General features: G+C 37.4%; 2 protein-coding genes across 2 annotated transcripts; one reads left to right on the forward strand and one right to left on the reverse strand.

The window, feature by feature from the left end:
- The first annotated feature begins 318 nt into the window (after window positions 1–318).
- Window positions 319–9516, forward strand: LOC141657535 (uncharacterized). The gene is made up of 22 exons (XM_074464801.1): window positions 319–474; window positions 603–934; window positions 2068–2171; window positions 2700–2768; window positions 2929–2989; window positions 3297–3436; window positions 3914–4103; window positions 4374–4435; window positions 4558–4646; window positions 4875–4947; window positions 5310–5369; window positions 5561–5707; window positions 5787–5825; window positions 5959–5996; window positions 6260–6346; window positions 6673–6838; window positions 6947–7024; window positions 7205–7341; window positions 8133–8209; window positions 8543–8612; window positions 9006–9071; window positions 9155–9516. Exons 1-22 carry the CDS (start codon window positions 406–408, stop codon window positions 9287–9289), a joined length of 2289 nt encoding a protein of 762 aa, XP_074320902.1. The 5' UTR covers window positions 319–405; the 3' UTR covers window positions 9290–9516.
- A 582-nt stretch (window positions 9517–10098) lies between these two features.
- LOC141657536 (BURP domain-containing protein 6-like) lies at window positions 10099–13153 on the reverse strand. Its single transcript, XM_074464802.1, has 3 exons — window positions 13081–13153; window positions 12466–12571; window positions 10099–11019 (listed from the first exon to the last, which is right to left on the reverse strand). The coding sequence occupies exons 1-3, from the start codon at window positions 13135–13137 to the stop codon at window positions 10196–10198; spliced, it is 987 nt and encodes a 328-aa protein (XP_074320903.1). The 5' UTR covers window positions 13138–13153; the 3' UTR covers window positions 10099–10195.
- Window positions 13154–13716: the final 563 nt, after the last annotated feature.

Here is a 13716-nt window from a genome sequence, read left to right on the forward strand (position 1 = left end):
AAATAACGTGTTCTGTGTCCTACAATTTCATGGGATGCCGTGTCCGTGTCGTGTCTGTGTCCATATCCGTGTCTGTTTTGGTGCCACCTAGATTATACCTATATGACGAATATCTTCTCTTCGCCTAAAATAAAAACGATGTCTTATGCTAAGAGACCGTCTTACAAAACAGTCTATGGTTCTCTATTAGTAAGAAAGAACTAAGAAGCCTTGAAGCTGAAAAAGCCCATTTAAGCCCTAAAATAGTACGGTTGGACTGACCCGCAAACCCGACCTTCACATTTGATCTGCTTTTAACATCGAGACCCGACCCACGATCACCTTTATTAGCGCACAGAACAGTGAATACTGAATAGTAGACTTCCAGTCAAAGAAATCTTCATCTTCATCTTCCGGAGAAAGAAAATGCAAAGTATGGAGATCGATTTCCAGGATTACCAACTTAGCTCTCAACTTCACGGCCACCAAGACGACGTATGCCTTTTCCTTTTCAATTTCATTTTTCTCGATTATTTAATTGTCAAGTTTATTTATCTGTCGCTATATTCTTGCAAAACCCTAATAATTTCCGTAATTGAAATACTGTGATTCGATTAATTTAGGTTAGACGAATATGTGTATGCGACAATGCCGGAATTGCCACGTCGTCTAGGGACAAAACGGTTAGGTTTTGGGTTGTTGACCCTAGTAACAGGAATTGCTGTCTCGAGTCCAAGATGATGGTGGGCCACACCAGCTTTGTCGGTCCGCTTGCTTGGATTCAGCCTAATGATAAGTTTCCGGAAGGCGGTATTGTGTCGGGTGGAATGGATACGTTGGTGTGCGTTTGGGATTTGAAGAGTGGAGAGAAGGTACAGGTTTTGAGAGGTCATGCAATGCAGGTCACTGGCATTGCTTTGGATGATGGTGATATCGTCTCGTCTGCTGTTGATTGGTAATGCCTCTCTTTGCTTCCGCTAGTATTATATTTTTTTTTGCGCTTGATGTGAATATGCTGTTGCTAGTTGGTTGTTTGATCGTTGCCTGATTCTGCTGTTAATGGGTAAACTACAGTTTCAGCTGAGTACGAGTAATTGAGGTATCAGGTATTTGTAATTGGCTACATTTGGCGTATGAGTAACTCCAATTATTGAATGCACTTGTGTGAAAGCTTGAGTGGTGAATGCCATGGCAAAATGCACTTTTGTGTTTTAGATATGGTTACTGGAGATGTAATACTATTTACTTTGAACTAATTATTAGTATGCAAGAAAGAGCTGGGTTTGATATGATATTAGATCATTATGCATAGTTAATACAAGATTTTCTATCAATAGTGAAGTTGTAATAAGGTTGCACATGGATTAGCGCATGTTAGATCATGGAGAGTCTAGGTAGACGTGAGCCCCAAACATTGCCGATGTTGTTGGTCATGATTTTCTAGTCATGAATGCTTAATACCCACTATGGATTTCCTTAAAAAACTACTCCATATATTCAGGGTGAGATATAGTTACTGAATGTTTGAGAAGGAAGCATAGGTGCATAGCCCATATAGTTGATTTGTAGAAGGATTTTGTTATTGAGTTTTATGAAGTTCCCATGAGCTTTAGTCATAGTAATAAAAATGAGATAGCAAATTAGCAATTTCATTATTTGACTTTTTTGCCATATACGAAAACCTAATTTATAGTAGGAGCCTTGGAGGTGGTTGATATTGAATTTCAATGAAATTCCATAAGCTATAGTGTAGTCAGCAAATTGAGAATAGAAATGCCGATATGAAATTTGAATTTGGGTCCAAATATTGAAAAATACTACGCTTCATTATTTGAGCCTTTTGCCACTTACGTAAAACTAGTTTATAGTAATACAAAGTATGGAGTACTTAATATGAGCTAGGTGTTACTATTAAAAAAAGGTACATAAATTTGGGGTAAGTTGGGGAGCTTTCATTTTGAGGTCCTTAGACATGAAAGGGCACTATTTTGTAGTTCGACTGCGCTTTTAGCGTCTAACACTCAAGCAGTATTGTTTTGATATACAAATTATTTGTCACTGGTATTCATATTGATTCTCTTTTCGTAGCACTCTCAAACGATGGAGAAATGGCGAAGCTGTGGAATCATGGCAGGCTCATAGTACCGCAGTACAAGCCGTTGTTAAGTTACCATCAGGCGAGCTGGCTACAGGTATGCATTTCCTTGTATGTATTCCATCGGGTATGTAAGAGTGCAGCGGTAGAATTGGGCATTGTGTCCAGCTGCAAAGTGCAAACTATTAGTCATTAAACTATTAAGGTGTCAATGGTGTTTTTCATTTTCAATAGAGCCAAAGATTCTCTATTTTTTGCCTTTGGATAATGATGGAAAAAAACAAAATGACTGACTAAACTGACTACGCTTAAAGTGAAGTAGTACTCGTTCGATGCAAGAATCTCCACAATTTTCATTATAGGTCACCCGAGTACTACCTCTTTGTGCTGTTAACACGAGGGTAAGGTTGCGTACATGTAATCACCCCTTTCCCGCCTTAGGCTTGAGCTCTTGAGGCACTGGGGTTAATATGTTTGTTATATTAAGGTATCAGTCTTCTACTGTGGTTTCGTACTTTCGTATTCTAAAGTGCAATAAATCTTTTATGCTCAGAAGTATCTCCTAGCCTGTATAACGTGTAAAATCAGCATATATCTTATTGTTGTTTTTCAATAAAAATGTCAGGATCCAGCGACTCAACCCTCAAACTTTGGAAGGGGAAAAATTGTGTTCACACATTTGTTGGGCATACTGGTTTGTTCACTGTTCTTGTTTACTTTATTTGTTTTTCCATGATTGGATCACATTTTTTGTTGGCATTTTCGTTCTTATGTATCCTGTTTAGGAATGTAAGATAATTTCAAATTCTTTGCTGTTATTCTTTTTGTACTTCAATTTGTTGTTGACTTTTCAGATACGGTCCGAGCCTTGGCTGTCATGTCTGACTTGGGAATTCTTTCAGCTTCCCATGATGGGTGAGGAAACCTGTCTTCCGTTTTCATTTGTGACACGATTGATTGCCAAAAGCTGTTTTTCTTTGATTTTCGGGGACAGGCCATCTAGTGCTTCCACTTTGTCATCGATGATTTTTTCTGCTAATTAGTGGTTGAATTTTGACCTAATTCTTCCTCTTGGACTAGAGGGAATTTGATGAGACACTTAAGCAAACAGAAGTGTAGGGAACAATAAGATACCTGTCATGAATTCCCAGCTTCTAGTGGGATTAAGGATCTCTTATTATGCATTAATTCCTAACTCATGTTTTCTGGTTTATTTTCCTAGTTCTGTGAGATTGTGGGCTCTTACGGGTGAAGTTCTAATGGAGATGGTTGGACATACATCAATAGTTTACTCCGTTGATTCACACATCTCGGGTCTTGTAGCCAGTGGTAGTGAAGATTGCTCAGCAAAGATATGGAAAGGTTGTTGATCTTGTATATGTTCTATCCTACAATGTCATTTTATGTAACTCACTTTCTTAAATGTTGCTTGGAGTAATATTACTTCCTGTCTTTTTGCTTTTGCTTATATGTCCATCATTATGAATAACTAATGCTTAGAAAATGATTTTGATACTGTACTGAATTTATTTCTTACATATGTGGTCTGTGGATCTGTGAGATTCATGTCAGATTCTTTACTCATACCCTCTTGATCGGGGACAGTCTTTAGTATGGATCTTGAGCTGTGTTTCTCTTCCCCATTTGTTATCCCCTTTCCCTTGGCTCTTTCAATGTTGTACGTGTGATTCCTCTGTTATTGACACCACGTGGAACTGTGAATATTTTTCAGGCACCGTACTTCTGAAATACTCTTCTGTCTAATGCATTCATATTGCTTTTCTTTCTGTAAAGAGTTTGAGATGATCCATGTGGTGATGAGTGTCTTGCTTCTTGCAGATGGTATTTGTGTGCAGAGTATAGACCACCCTGGATGTGTTTGGGATGTTAAGTTCTTGGAAAATGGGGATCTAGTAACAGCATGTTCAGATGGAGTGGTTCGTATCTGGTCAACTCATCAAGATAGGATTGCAGAACCCAGTGAACGAGAGTCATATATGTCCCAGATTTCTGACTACACAATCAGCAGGTATTTTACGCAACCCCTCAAAAATTCTGGTCATTCTGACGTCCTACAAAGCTTAAACTCTTATGGTACAATAGTAAGTTTCCAAACAGTAACTTCCCAGTAAGGGTAGTAGCTTACTGCATGTTTTTGTTAATCTAGTCAAGATAGTCATTTTATGGTGTTTTTCTTCTTACATGTTTGATGTGACATCATTTGTTGGCCCAATCAATGTGATGCATGGAAAGATCTAACATGGCTGATGTTTTTTTTTTTGCGCCTTGTGTGTATCAGAAAGAAAGTTGGAGGCTTGAAAATAGATGAGTTACCTGGATTGGATTCCTTGCTAGTTCCAGGTTTGGGTTTCAAAATGCTTAGAATTTCTTAAGCAGTTAAATACCCAATTCTATGTCTGATATTGTCAGACTGCGCCCTCTTTTTTAGCATGCTTGTTTATCCATGTTTGTTTGGCTACCAGGTACAAGTGATGGTCAAACCAAAATTGTCAGAGAAGGCGACAATGGTGTAGCATATTCATGGAATATGAGAGAACAGAAGTGGGATAAAGTACACTACATTTTCCTCCTTATTCCCACTGCTCCTTAATTAAAGATTTGTTTAGTAATTTAAATTGTGAAAACTAGAACTTTTCTTTTAGAAACATTTTAAGTTAGTAATTTAACTTTATATTTATCTGCGTTTGATTAGTGTAGCCATCTTTTGCTTTGATTTCATCTCCTCCTGTGGGGAGTTAGACTAATTGCTTACATTGATGGTTGCCCTCCTTCCTTTCAGATTGGCGAAGTTGTTGATGGACCTGGGGATGGCATCAAGACTGCCATACTTGATGGAAGGGAATATGATTATGGTGAGCAGTCTTCTGACATAAAATTTGTAATTTAGTTAAGCTTCATTTGTTAGATCCCACGAAAGAATTACCTGTGCTGCTTTTAGTTGAAACTTTTAAATGTTCATCAGTAACTTGGTGTGGATTTCAAGAGTGAAGTTATTGTTCTGTTTATTCTTCCATTCTTTTTCCAAAAGAAGGGGTTGGATATATTTAGTTTCACTTGCTCAAGGGGTCATTACTCAGAATTGTTTCCGTCCTCAAGGCGACCAGGAATGTTGGCAGTTTGAGACTGCGTATTGCTACTGTATTGTGCTGCTCAGAGTTCTTAGTACTGTTTGCAGTTTCTATTTTAACATCTCACCCTTCACAATGTCCACCAGTTTTTGATGTTGACATTGGAGATGGAGAGCCTACCCGCAAACTACCTTATAATCGATCAGGTACTTGCTGCTTTTACTTTCTTCAACTTCTTTTAAATTTCATTCTTCGATGTTGTCTAGCAATTATAGAAATCATTACTGAGCTCAATGGCATTTATGGGCCATTTATTATTGTTCCTTACGACTTGTAATTTACTGCTGTAATATCCTCTTGTAATATATTTCATTGACCTTGGTTAATCTTGTTCTAGATAACCCATATGATACGGCCGATAAGTGGCTTCTGAAGGAAAATCTTCCCCTCTCTTACCGGCAACAAGTTGTTGATTTCATTCTTGAGAGCACTGGTCAGAAGACCGTTTCTTTTGATCCATCTTTCCGTGATCCGTACACTGGAGGTAAGTTGTAATTGATTTACGCTTAAGATTGATCCGTGATCCTTTTTCTGTTTACATTGTGTTCTGTTTGGCATTACAGCAAATGCTTACGTCCCAGGAGGGCCATCTAACAAGAATGGTATGTACTGTTTTCAGAATTTCATTCTTATCCCCTTTATTTGCTACAATTGTTCATCAGGCTCTACAGATTGCTTTCCTTTTAAAAAGTTAGCGCATGCCTCATGACAGATCTTTATTGTTTTAACTGACAGCTAATTCCAGCAAGCCAGTTTTCAAGCACATTCCAAAGGTATGCTTGTGATATTGTATTCTATTGCTCTTAACACTTACGACGTTTAATTAGGCATTTCAAACATTGATGGAGCTTCCTGCTGTATTTTATCATTTGTTTGTTGTCTAATGGATAATTGTTAATACAAAAACTAAACCATGTATTTGGCTGACCAAGATGGGTCCATTTTAGGCACATCCTATATGCTAGACTGGTCAACCCAGGCATGACTCTGCTTAAATGCTTTTGTCTGATTATTTCTCTGCGGGGTCTTTTTGCAGAAAGGATTCCTAGTTTTTGATGCAGCTCAATTTGATGGAATCTTGAAAAAAGTTTCTGAATTCAACAATACCCTCCTCTCTGATCAGGTTGGTGTTTTGATATAATCATGGATTTATATTCATATACATTTGAAGTTTTTTATGATTTGAATTTACTTTTTATTCTATAAAAATATTATGGCTTATTGTTTGCTTCTGGATGTGTTTTCTTTGCCAACTAGTTGAGGAATTCACAACAATATTGTGTAAACTTGTGAACAGAGTAAACAAACTTCTATTTTTAAAGCTGTAGCTTTGTGCAAGGCAGCAAGGCATCGTTGTTGCTTTACTTTTCGGTGGATCAGGGTTCCTCATTTTATTTTTGAGTGTTGAACTTTGATAAATGACTTGCCTTTTCTTTTTTGGTTGCAAAGGATCAGAGTCAGCTATCCCTGACAGAACTGGAATCTTCTAGACTTCATGCTGTTGTGAAGATTCTGAAAGACACTTCACATTATCATAGTAGCAGCTTCGCGGATGTTGATGTTGTCTTATTATTCAAATTGCTCAATTCATGGCCTTTATCTATGATTTTTCCAGGTTTTTGCTGAACTTTTTTGAATCAAAATGCATAAATTCTTCTCATTTGTGTAATATCTGGTTATGAGGATGATATTTTTGTTCATCCTATGCATTTTCTATTTGCAGTCATTGACATTTTGCGCATGATAATTTTGCACCCTGATGGAGCTGCTAAACTCCTCAAGCACATTAACTGTGCTGGTGGTAAGTACAACTCTTGCCTCTAACAGGACTAACGCCATGTTTAGACTTTAGACGAAGATACTCCTGAATCATGACTTTGTACTTTTGATCACTTCCTGTCAAGTTGCCACAGTGGTTCCCCCCTGTCCTTTCCATACCTGAAGAAGGAAAACAAAAATATACTCACTTTTTATTTATCAGATGCACTATTGGAGATGGTCAAGAAAGCTACAATGAAGCCAGAGATATCATCCAATCGTCTAACTGGTCTTCGTGTTTTAGTCAATCTTTTTAAGAACTCTTGCTTTCACCCATGGCTTCATAATCATTGTAGTGAGGTTTGTTCTTTTTGTTCAACTAGTTCATTAACTTGTAATATTAGCTATTTATGTATCACTGATCATTCCTGATATGCTATGCAATTACAACTTCTTCAGTGTAAGCCAGTAAGAAGGCTTTGCTCGGTTGCTATGTTGTTTAGCCTTTTTTCACGTTGCAATTTTAAGTCATATTGTTTCAATTCTTTCAAGTGACGCAGTTTCATAATTACCTTCCTGATTTGCACCAGTCGTGAAGTCGTGAACTCTTGACCAATTTTTTTCTAGGTTCATTCTTCCGCACATTAAGTTTGTTGCAGTTAGTTAATAACGATGTTCGTTGGAAGTTTGCTTCTACGTTTCTAGCCTTCATAAATAATATCAACGGTAATTAGATCAGAGAGATTTCAATGATTTGTTTCTTACTCAAATATCATTACTCATTAGTGGGTCTATGTTGTACTCCTATGTGCATTAGACAATTAGTCAATTTAGTGGAAAACTTGCCTTGGGTGTGTGAGTTCTATAACTGTATTTCGCCATAACCGAAATTACAAGTTCTCATTTCCCCTTTTCTTCCATGTCATTCCTTTTGAGGCATTTTTTTTAACTTATTGTGTGCGACATCTCTATATATAAGACCATTTCTTCTCTAGGTCTGGAGGTGCATGTCTTATAGAACATTAACCTCCGCTTCTGCTGATTTCGATGTTGATGTTCTTAAATGATGTCTTATTCCACTCCTTTCAAGTAATGACGACCAACTAGACTGGTCTATCGTTTCTTACATACTTGTTTTGATTTAACTGCAGGTACTTGATGCATTTTCGGGTTCTTATACATCATCTAGTAAGCATATGCAATTGGCGTATTCTACATTGATTCTCAAGTGAGTGTCTAATACTTGTAATACCCATTACTTAGTAGCAGAAATCATTTTTTGACTATGTTTGGGTTTCAATTGTTTCTCACTTGTCTTTAGAGGTACCCAGTAATTTATCTGCAAAAGAACTGGCCTCGTGTAATTGTCATCTGTCGATCCATGAGACCACGACCATGAGAACTCCTTTTCACTTGCTTCTTTATTTTTATTAATGAAAATGTTTTTTTCCTAAAACTAGTGTGGATTCAAGAGAATTTGGATATTCAAGCTTGAGTAATTGTGATCTGAAAATAGTGATTTTAATGCTTGATTGCTACTGATAGTCTTTTTTTTTTGCAGTTACGCGGTGTTGTTGATTGAAAAGAGAGATGAAGGAGGGCAATCACAAGTTTTATCAGCTGCTCTTGAGGTTCGGACCAGTTTTAACTTTTATGTGCTCTTTATCATTGAGCTGCTATCATCATTTGCTGTTGACGGTTTGCATGTACTTACCTTTTTAAAGACACAACAACACTTAGAATACTTTATTAGGAATCCTGAATAGATTTATCACAAGTCAGTTAAATCATTATATCGTTTAAGAATTTGAATTTACTCCTGTTGGACGAGCCTAAAAAGCAATTCTTAGTAGTTAACCCAGAACTTCGTTCATTTAGCAGTAATCTCATTTACCCATATCAGCAGTTAATGATAATTATATATATTGTAGTCTGTACAATATCTACGATTCACCATTGAAAGAAATGCCTCAGTCTGTCTCGATGTTATTTAAAGAATCGGGTTTGGTGTCTCTGTGTTGCAGATTGCTGAGGCTGAGAACTTGGATGTGGATTCCAGATTTCGGGCTTTAGTTTCTATTGGATCATTGGTGTGTATTCTTTTAATGTCTTCTATGTTTTCTCTGGGGTTTGTGTTTCTTCAATAAGTGCCAATATCAATTGATAAATGCAGATGCTAGAAGGTTCTGTGAAGAAAATTGCGCTGGATTTTGAAGTTGAGAGCATTGCAAAAGCAGCAAAAGCCTCTAAAGAAGCAAAGCTTGCTGAAGTTGGGGCTGACATTGAACTTCTGGCAAAACAAAGTTGATTTTGCTGATATGATACTAGTCTTTTATCCCTGTTTCCCTTTCATAATGGGATCAAAGTCGCATCAAGTTGATGCATGACTGAAGGTATGCTTAGGGAAAGAATAGCTCTACCAATACGTCAGTGCCGTGCACTGTGATTGCAGAATTTGAATTGTGTAGAGTTTGTAAAGATTTGACATCCGCTCTTATTATATTTCAATGTTAATTAGTCAGATCTGTGATCAAATATATTCTCTCTTCTTTCTTATGTTAATGTTTCTGTGTAGTTAACGCAGAGGTAAGACTGCTCCTTACCTCGCTATGTGCCTATATGTAGGTGCCCTTCAGTCACTACTTACTAGCACCCTGTTGTTGCCGTCATCGTTACCTTTGTTGTGTCGGTGCAAACTAGCTTTACTTTTCAATCTTACTAGTTACAAGAAGCCTCTGGGACTTGATTGGCGATTTTGTGCTATATGAACAGTTGGAGGCTGGCTGGTCAATCGGAATCTTGAGGTAAACTCTGAGAAAGTGAGAAGGAATTTATTTATAAGTTTGGTTTGATTCATCATCCAAAGTACGATTAGTAGACTTTAATCAAAGACAGAAGCAGATTACAAGGGAATAGATCCTTTATTTGAGGAGGATATTACAAAAGCCAACAGCCCAACACACGAGATTTACAACGGGACTCCAAGATTCGACACGCAGGAAGTAATCTTGGAGTACTAAATGAAAATAAAAAAAAGCCAACAACCTAACACACGAGATTTACAACGGGACTCCAAGATTCGACACGCAGGAAGTAATCTTGGAGTACTAAATGAAAATAAAAACAGAAATGAAAAATACATAGTGCAAGTAAGAAACATTTAGGGATGATGGGCTAAAATGTGCGGCTCCTTGCACACTAGCTCCTACTTTCTTTAGGTCGTCTGCTCCAAGGATGAACCCTGGATGCCTTGAGAAGGTCGGTACCAAATGACATCATGAAAGTGAAGGAAATGACATATGTGGGTTCCAGGCTTGACGCTAAGGGTTCTGAGCCCAATAAAGTTGGGATTCCATCCATTTGTGTCAGTATGGCAAACCCCATAGGCTTTTACTATTGCCCCATCATGTACCCCAGCGAGGGTTATCTGATACGCAGCTGTTGACTCGGGCTTGTGACACCTGAACAGTGCGTAGGGGAACCCTGCTCGGTGGCAAGCCACCATATCTTTGGCGGTCGCCAGAGTGTTTATCTCAAGCACCTTATATGTCATTAGTCTGTCTCGCTTAAAGGCATTTGGAGGCAACGCGGCGGCCTTAATGATGTCGGAACTCCCAAAAGTGGTTGACAAGTAGGAGACTAGCTGTTCTAAGGTAGTTGCACAATATTGGCAGAGTCCGTTAATGTGATCATTGCGATCACAAAGGCGGAGGTTGAAGCCTATTACCTTGGCTTCGGTGGACCCCGGCTTGATGGAGTAGAATCGGAGAATGTTGTTCAAGTTGTCCGAGTTAAAGGGTGGCATGGTTTGGGTCAAACTGTGGGGTGGAAACCGAGTGAAGTTGCCTTGGGTTTCGAAGCCTACACTAAGTTTAGCACCTACGCGTAGGTCCTTAGCGAGAAAGAATCTTGAACTTATAAAATCATCATTGTGATTAGTGTGAATGTCCGCCTGACCGTGGTCGTCTTCAACTCCGTATGCCCGGAGCATATCTTTGGTGTCTGCAACTGTCCTTAAACGGTCACCAACATTATTACCTGCAAATTAAACACATATTTTGTTATTTTGTTATACACAAATTCTCATTATAGACGGACACTATCCGTCTATACGTATAGACGGATACCATTTCCCCTCACAAAATACCCATTTGCCATTAGGTTTGTTCACTCAGTGGTCCGGACCAAAGACCAGACCGGACCGGACTATTTGGACCGGACCAGACCGGACCGAATTTTGTTTGGTCCGGTCCACGGTCCACCTATTTACTCTACTTTGGTCTTCGGTCCGGTCCTGGACCAAACCGAATAGACCGCGGACCGGACCGTGGACCGAAGTTATGTAAGAAAAAATTTTTTTAAATTGTAATATTATTGATTTTATTTTCTACTTTGTTTACACGTATTATAAGATGTGTAATTATGTAGTTAAATCTAGTAAGAAAATAATGTTGTTTATTTTGATCGTTACGAACTTCTCGAGTTCTAGTTTTATATGCTAAAACATGTCGATGACAATATTATTTGGTCCACTTTGGTCCATTTGGTCCGATCCGGTCCGGTCCACGCGTTTTTATGGTCCAGATTGGACCGGACCAATATTAATATGGTCCGGTCCTCGGTCCACCTCTTAACCCTTCTTTGGTCTTCGGTCCAGAGAGTTTGGTCCGGTCCGGTCCCAGACCAATGAACACCCCTATTTGCCATAAAGTGGAAAGCACATGGGGGTACCCCACCTTGTCCCCCTACTCATTTTATTAGAGATCTTTACCCATCTGTTCGTCCACCCATCTATAACAAGACATATTGTTTGTTTGAAATAAAATATAAAGTTGACACGCTTTGCAACTGCCCTTAAGCTTTGACGAGATGCTTAATTTTGTAAGTCGGAGATATATAGGACTTTGTGGCTAAATAGTGTTATTTAGCAAATTAATTAGATTTTTAGGGTTGATTTTAAATTATTTGGGGTGAATGGGTCTACGTCTTTGGTTTATTTATTTTTTTCTAGTTTTTAGCCGAAGCCGTTGAGCTTCTTAGCGGCTTATAGTGTATCACTTTTAAGTTGGTGTAATGTGATTTGTTGTACTGATATAGTAAAGCCGCTTGGAAACTAGGCGGCTTATCCTCTTTCTTATTTCCAAAAGCTGCAAGGCCTCCAACATGCAGTCATGCATGTGTTAATTGAAGTCAATATGCAAAACATGGAAAGCCGCCAAGAACTTTGGCAGTTTCATTCATTTTTTTTTTCTATTATTTTTTTTTTTCCTATTATGTATTCCACTAAATTAGTGAGAGACGGTCTTTCATGAGACCTACTGTATAAGCCGCTAGGGACTTTAACGGTTTTATATAAAAGCTGGAAAAATAATAACAAGTGATGACGTGAACCCATTGGGCCAAAATAGATTAAAATGGACCATAAATCCCTAATTAATTCGCTAAATAACCTCAATTATCCAAAAAATTCAGATATATATATACCATCGAATTCCATAGGCAGGACATCAAGTAGAGTTTGAGGCATAGGGATGTTTGGGAGCTGGGACTCCCAGTAGAGTTTGGCATCAAATGGAGCTGCTTGACCAACCTGCATGATATGCCACAAATATCGATCAGTACATAATACGGAACAACTAATTAAGAATACATGCTTCCGTCCCTTATTTCGGGGTTTTTCCATTTATTCGTGGGGTTAATTTCATCAGTAATATAGTCAAGAGTAGTTCGTTGATGGTTTGCAGCGTGTTCTTTCAAAGGGTAAAAGTAATTTGTCAACGATCTTTGGAACCAGTCAGAGATAAATTTTATCTCATAAATCAAACGAAGGATCCCCTCAAAAGTTACATGAAGATAGCGATAATAAGACGAAATTAATTGTCGGATCTTTGTTTTGAGATCCCTAGTTTATAAGAAAATTATTTTTCTTTGGTTTCCATTAGATTTGTTTTCGATTATAATTATTATTTGTAAGTGCCGTATGACGTTCTATTAATGAATTGTTCTTTTCTCTCAAAAAAAAAAGAATATATGCAGAATAATACGCGGACTAGTATATAAGACATAAAATATTGGGAGAGAGAGTTGAGAAATAGTGACCGAGAAAACAAGGAGAGTGATGAGGAAGCCGAAATGTATGGAGGAGCTAGAATCCATGGTGGTTTTGCTAGTATTTTAGTAATTATTACAACTGAGGAGAATGCTAGGTAAATGCTAGGTATTAATACACCTCCTCCATCCTACTATTGAATCATTGAATTGAATCAAGATAATTTATTTAATTAGTACAGTAACTAGTGTAGATCCCGCGCAAATGCGCGGTAAATATATGCCTTTTAATTTTTAGTGTATTAGTTATAGATTTTAGATTTATATTTCGCGGATTTTTATAAAAAATAAATAATATTAAAATTAATCAAAAGAATTGAATAATTCCATGAATTGTGTTTTTTATGAAAATATTTTAACTACATCAAATTTTTTAAAAAAATCTTTTTTCGTCATGAAAATAGTTTTTATGTATAAATTATTTTAAATGGAAAATTAGTTTAATAAATGAAAATATAGTTTGTTTTCATATATAAGTTTGAGCACTTTTGAGGGAAAACTTTAGAGAAGTTGTATTCTCTTAGTATATAGGAGGATTTATACTTTTAAAATTTGCACCTCATTAATATTTATCAGTTCACTCAATTGTATTTTGATATGAAACAAAAAAAATTGAAATGGAAAACT

This window comes from Silene latifolia, chromosome 5, assembly GCF_048544455.1.
Source record: "Silene latifolia isolate original U9 population chromosome 5, ASM4854445v1, whole genome shotgun sequence".
NCBI lineage: Eukaryota > Viridiplantae > Streptophyta > Magnoliopsida > Caryophyllales > Caryophyllaceae > Silene > Silene latifolia.

Coding starts and splice junctions, on each gene's coding strand:
- LOC141657535 (XM_074464801.1), top strand. CDS start 406: ATGCAAAGTATGGAGATCGATTTCCAGGATTACCAACTTAGCTCTCAA. Junction 475..602: donor TTCACGGCCACCAAGACGAC/GTATGCCTTTTC, acceptor CGATTAATTTAG/GTTAGACGAATATGTGTATG. Junction 8,210..8,542: donor TATTCTACATTGATTCTCAA/GTGAGTGTCTAA, acceptor TTTTTTTTGCAG/TTACGCGGTGTTGTTGATTG.
- LOC141657536 (XM_074464802.1), bottom strand. CDS start 13,137: ATGGATTCTAGCTCCTCCATACATTTCGGCTTCCTCATCACTCTCCTT. Junction 12,572..13,080: donor TCACTCTCCTTGTTTTCTCG/GTCACTATTTCT, acceptor CATATCATGCAG/GTTGGTCAAGCAGCTCCATT. Junction 11,020..12,465: donor CCTGCCTATGGAATTCGATG/GTATATATATAT, acceptor TTTAATTTGCAG/GTAATAATGTTGGTGACCGT.